At 45.3% G+C, this 6,033-nt stretch overlaps 1 protein-coding gene across 1 annotated transcript in view; it reads left to right on the top strand.

Moving 5' to 3' along the window:
• The window catches only part of LOC118323151 (trinucleotide repeat-containing gene 6C protein-like), a 41,683-nt gene that overhangs the window by 24,390 nt on the left and 11,260 nt on the right, over nucleotides 1-6,033 (top strand). The window contains exon 5 of the mRNA XM_035655083.1: nucleotides 1-1,846. This exon is cut by the window's left edge and continues 257 nt beyond it. Within this exon, the coding sequence (XP_035510976.1) occupies nucleotides 1-1,846 (1,846 nt within the window). The remainder of the gene's footprint in view (nucleotides 1,847-6,033) is intronic.

Below are 6,033 nucleotides of genomic sequence, written 5' to 3'. Positions count from 1 at the left end.
AGCAGCAGTAGTACTAGTAGTAGTTGTAGTACAGTGAGTATGGCCACTGGGGCCAATAGCCAGACAGGCCACTTCCCTGCCAACCACCTTAGCAGCAAGGCCAACAGTGGGCCCGGCCCTGCCAATCATACTGGAACCAGCATGCTCTCTAGCCAGGTTGCAGCCAATCGCAGCTGGGGCTCTGGGTCTGGACCTTCCCATTGCCCCCCTCAGTCCTCAGTGGGGAGTGAAGGGAAGAGTGACAGCCCAGTGGGAGGAGGAAGCTGCAGGGGCTGGGGCTCTTCTTCGTCATCTTCCACCACCAACTTTAACTTGAACCTAAACCCTAATGCCAACCCTTCTGCCTGGCCCATGTTGGGGCATGACGGGGGTGGCACAGGGGGAGGCAGCTCAGGGGGAGCCAACACCATTTCACCTCCTCAACCTACACCAAACCTCTGTAATCCACCTGGCCCCCCACCAGCCCAGACCAGCACCTGTACTGGAGCCAACACTAACAGCAACTCCTCGGGGATTGGCAGCGCCTGGGGTAGCATAATGGCCTCTGACACTTCAGAGCCACACCCCTCCCCGTCCACGAATGTGTCTTTCAGTTCAGAACCTCAGAACCTTAAAACTGATGGACCAAATCACACTAATAAGCAGGAACCCCCCAGCCCCATCCGCAACTTGCCTGGCTGGGGTAGTGCACCTGTTGGCTTGGGTTCCATGGGCCAGGCCTCACCAGGGGGCCCACAGGTCAATGGAGAAGATGGTAGCTCAGTTTGGGGTAACAGTGGCGACTCAAAGGCACCTTCATCTAAGGAGGCACCTGGTTGGGACTCTGGCTGGGGCCATGGAGGAGGTGGAACAGGAAACTCTGGATGCTGGGGTGACCAGTCTGGTGGAGGCTGGGGGAAGCAGCACACTGAAGAGGCCCAGGGAGGCTGGGATGCCCCCACTTCTCCTCCCCAGGATCCACAGGCTAGTCCTTGGAGCAGAGCTGTGAGCACAGCTGCCGCCAGTGAAGGGAGCAGTGACAGCATGGAAGGACATCCCCGGCACAGGGACAACTCATCCAGAGATAATCCAGCTCCTCTGCTGCCTGCCCAGGATCTGGACCCCAGGGTGTTGTGTAACACTGGCTGGGGACAGACCCCTGTTCGCCAGCACACCACCTGGGACATGGACGATACTAAACGCAAGAATGATGCAGGCACTGATTCATGGGGCTCTGGCCCAACCACTCCAAGCGATGCCCAGGGGCCCGCCAACACTAACATGGGCCCCTCTCAGAGGACTGACCCTGAGCGCAAAAATGATGTGCCTGGTTCTCAGGGAGCTTCAGGTTGGGGTGGAAGTATAGCCCCTACCAACCAGCCTAGCTCTGGTTGGGGAGAGCAACCCAACAACATTAAGCCCCCAGGTGGTCCTGGTGGCTGGGGAAACCCTCCAGCAGGAGGCCCCACCACCACTATACCCAAGAATGGGGGCCAGTCCTGGGGAGAAGAGAAGTCAAGTGGGTGGGATGATTCTCACATCAAGGCAACATCCCAGAGCTGGGGAGAGCAACCCAAAGCATCCCACAGCTGGGGCAATAGTGGAGGGAGCAATAATGCAGGGGACTGGAGAGAACCAGAGGAGAGCAAAAAGAGTCCCACCAACCCTGGGTGGGAGGGAGAACCAGGAGGCTGGAAGGAAAAACCACGAGGCTGGGGAATGCCTTCTTCAGCACCTAGTATATCTGGAGCTGGAGGAAATGGGGGCTGGGGAGAGCCAGTTTGCCAGCGTCCCAGTGGCCCTCCTCAAGGTTGGGGGGGCAAGCCTCAGGATGGGCCCAGTGGTGGTAGTAGTAGTGGTGGTGGTGGTGGTGGTGGTGGTGGTAGTGGTGGTGGTGGTAGTGGTAGTGGTGGTGGACAGAAAAAGCTAATTCGATTTAACAAATGACTCAAATTATCTGGAGCTGTGTGTGTGCTTTGATGCAGTTATCTGGCTGCACTTCCTCCAAGAGTGTGCAGAATGTGCATGGCTCAGAACAGGAACAACGACAGCTGGGGAATGGCCTGGCCATCTGTACGGATCTGTGTTCATGTTGATTTATTTGCTTTGTGTAATTTAAGAAATTAAAAGTACAACCTCATGTTTTGAGAATTATGCTTGTTGCTTACTTACCCATGAGATATTGAACTGTTTCATTATGAGTACCCCATACAGAGAGACAGTACGTTCAGGATGTGTTTAGGCTAGTTTAGCGAATAATCTGTGTCCCAATTCCACACTATATAGAGATTCTGTACTGAACACCAACAGGAAATAAACGAGACATGTTCCAACAGATGTCAATCAAACCTGGGAACACTTCTACTAATCGAAAAAGCAAAAATGTTTTCAACAGATTTCAAACTTTTGAGTCTGTCTCACCAACATTGCATGCTTTATTACCACCAGTTTGAGAAACAATAGACCAATCACAGCCTTGTAGCTGAATGAGAATGTTGTCTTCCTATATAGCTAGATACACCTTTGAAAAATAGAAAAAGAAAAATGCCCATAGAAATGGCAACAAGACTGAGATTTGAGATTAAAACAGCTGTGCCGGCTGTTCTAAGTCAATTTACAGTAATAACTCGATAACTTGATATATTTCTTCATTATACATGTCAAAATCTAATTGCTCCTATAGCAACCCGTTCCTTTAAAAAGGATTGGACATAATTTGGTTTTTTTTTAGGATTACATTTTAGTATATCCTAAAAGCAATGTTCCATTTAGTAATGTTTATACCTGCCCTTTGCAATTTTGCATGTTTTCAGGCATTTGCCAGACCTCTCATGTCACATACATACTGTAAATGCAGCTTGTGAGACAGCACCAACCACATGTAAGTGCCTTCTTCTCAGTCATGTCCTCACTCTGACTCTCCCCCTGTGGCCTCTGCCTGTGGACTTCCCTCATTGATTTCTCCCTCTTCTTCTTCCAGATCGCCCAAGTGCCGTGACCAACCTGACCCACCAGATGAGTCCTGGGTCTGGAGTGGGGCTGGGCCGTGTAGAGTGGCTGGTACCTTTGGTGGTGGTTTCAGCTCTTACTTTCCTCTGCCTCGTTGTCCTGCTGGCTGTGCTCGTCTACTGGAGGTGGGTACAACAACACCATCACTTTTGAACTAGTTTGGGGTTGCTGTGTTAAAAAGTTGGAAATCTTTGATCTTCCTTAAGTACAAGACTTTGGTTTTCCTGAAATAGTAAAGTGCTGACTGGAGACACACCTGACATGCTCCTTTCTGTTGCATCACTGCCCTTCCCTTGAACCGATGCATGACTTCACTGCCCTTCCAGTGAACTGATGCACAAGATATCACAACAGCCATGGGAGGTTTTCTCTTTTCATTATTGCATTCTATATATCAAGATAAAGCTAGGTACTTGTCAAAAGAGTAGTGGACTAGAGATGAAATGTTGTAGGTTGTTGTCATGGTGAATGCATCAGTTATGTGATTTTCTGACTAAGTGCGTGGGGTTCTGTCAGACTGATACCTTGTAGAAGGTTGACATAGTCAACTTGCAAGTGAAAATAATTTTCTGGAATTTCCAGGACAGTTGCCTCAAGGTTGATGAGAGTAGCGTATCTGATACTGCAATTGTTTGTGGTTGAAGATGGAAAGGGGATAATACATAATTCTTGCGTGACACAGGATCTGCCTATGTTGTGTTCCGGTTGTGTTCCGGTTGTGTTACGGCTGGCAGAGATGTTCCTGAGTCTGGGGCGATGCTCTACTCCTAGAACATTTCCAGTGGACACTGAAACTGTGACAGAACTGTGTACATTTAGTGAAAGTCTTTCCTGCTGTAGCTAGCCTTTGTTCCGCTTGCATCTGTACCTCAAAGAGTGAAAGAGATTTTACTTTTCCAAGTCATATATAGGAATTCTTATTTCTGATGCATGGAAGTGAGAGGACTGACAGAAAACTGGAAGAAACTAGTTATTCTTAGTGTGATCACGTGCTACTGCTAGAATTCCTAGCTGGCGGTGGTGCTGTGCAAGATTCATGTAGGTATGAACAATATAGTTTGGTATGCTAACTGATGCCTATACCTGCATTAATACACTTCTGTTTAACTCTGGATTTAAAGGTGCAATCAGTGTTTCCAATCCAATACGATTTTTGCTAAATACAGCAGATATATCTACCTTTAAATGTACCCTTGGTCCAGTGAGAAACTTGAAGTTACCAACACTGAGAATTGACTTTACAGTGAAGTAGGAGACATCTTGTGTCAAGTATAGTACAACTTTATATTCAGAGATTCTGGAATTTTTAATGAGGTAGAAGGAGTAAGGGATTTTAATTTGGAAATAACATATCAGACACACGTTAAAGGTTCCAAGCAGACTATTTGTTTATTTGTCTTAAAACATGTCTGGAGGAAAACTAGAAAATAAATAACTGGACAATGCTTGGCAGGATTAAAAAGTGTTACAACTTATATAGAGAAATAGACAAAGGGGCCTATACCCTTGTGTTTTGTAGTTTCTGCTTTTCAAAGCATGGGCTAATAGTTTTAAAACCATATCACTGGTGACATCAGGGTACATGACCAAACTTGAAGGGAAACTGGGGGATGTGCTAAATGATTCTTAAACTGTAAATACAGGCAGGTGGGGATCTATACTAAAGCACAAAGCAGGGCCTCCTCCCTTTAAATAAGCTGATTCATTCCGTTCTTAATTTTTTCAGCACTGTATGCAGGCTTAGAGTCAGTCTGACTCGTTTAGTGAGAATTTGTCCTATAAGTGGTGGTGTCGGGGGATGCCAAATCTTTTGTTGCGCTATAAGCTCAAATGTTTAAAAACAATTACATAGAGTATTACCTGAAACCTCCAGGATGGCCTGTTATTGGGAGAAAACAAGTCTTTCAGATAATACGCAGCACAGTTAATACGCTTTATAGGTTTTCAAATCACACCGAACCCCAGAAATAATCTCCAGAGATAAAACCAGACCAGATGTGATTTGAATATATCATGGACTAGTTTCCAATGAAAGGTATTAATCTAGGGGTTTAGGGTTGATTAATATTTTCTGGCAGTGAAACCAGTGAGGAATTACACACGTGGCAACATACACACAGTGAACATTTTCACCACTCTGTGATTCACCTGCCATTAACACAACATCATTAACCTAAACAAAGGTTTACCGTTAACTGCTTTGTAGGGGATTGCAATTTTTAAACTGCAAGTCAGAGTCCATCCATCCAGTTTTTCTGACATGACATCTGCAGAGTCTCATGACAACATGACATCGGATGTCTGGCATGTAGCAAAACCATTAGAGGCACTCTTAACCATACAAATAACTGAGACTGGCTTCACTAGAACTACTTTATCAATTGTTTGTTAAAAAACTTAAAACCACATGTTGAAATTTTCCTGTGCAAATAATGATTGGAAAAGCAAAGGCTGAATTACCTTGACATTGTTGATGGTTGTTTGTCTGACAAACTACCAAAACAAATACAATCTTGATACTGTCTTGTAAATCACAGCAGCTTGCACTGCAGCTTGGTCCTCCGCTTCCAAATCTTATGCTGTAGATATCCTTCTAGTTTCATTTGTGGATGCGCAGGGCTCCATGGTCAAGTTAGTAATAATAAATATGTGATGTCCAAATAGATTTTCAAAATAAAGCAGTTGCTGTATGCTTAAGTTTAGGCACAAAACAATTCAGTTTTAGGAAAAGATTATAAGTTACACTTCTTACCTGACATTGTAACTTACGTGACGTGACTGACATTACTAAAGTAAGTTACATAACTTATTTAAAATAAATGACTTAAAAGTGCACCCGACCTTATGGTGCCTGAAGTATACAGTATTTTCATGCTTAGTTTTACTTTATTTCATTTATTCTCGCATTACACACCACCCCTTCTGGTCCCTGCCACCAAAGATAAATATCTACACTTTCTCTTTAAAAATATATTTGCTATGCCTGCCAAGGTCTTGCTCATGGTGAAACTGTTGGGTCTCTGTAAATGTTATAAGGAGTTCGGT

The sequence above is a fragment of the Morone saxatilis genome, unplaced genomic scaffold (assembly GCF_004916995.1).
Source record: "Morone saxatilis isolate NCDOM2014 unplaced genomic scaffold, NCSU_SB_2.0 Contig14, whole genome shotgun sequence".
Lineage (NCBI taxonomy): Eukaryota > Metazoa > Chordata > Actinopteri > Moronidae > Morone > Morone saxatilis.
The sequence above is the reverse complement of the archived record's forward strand: the minus strand, read 5'-3'. Positions and strand labels throughout refer to the sequence as shown.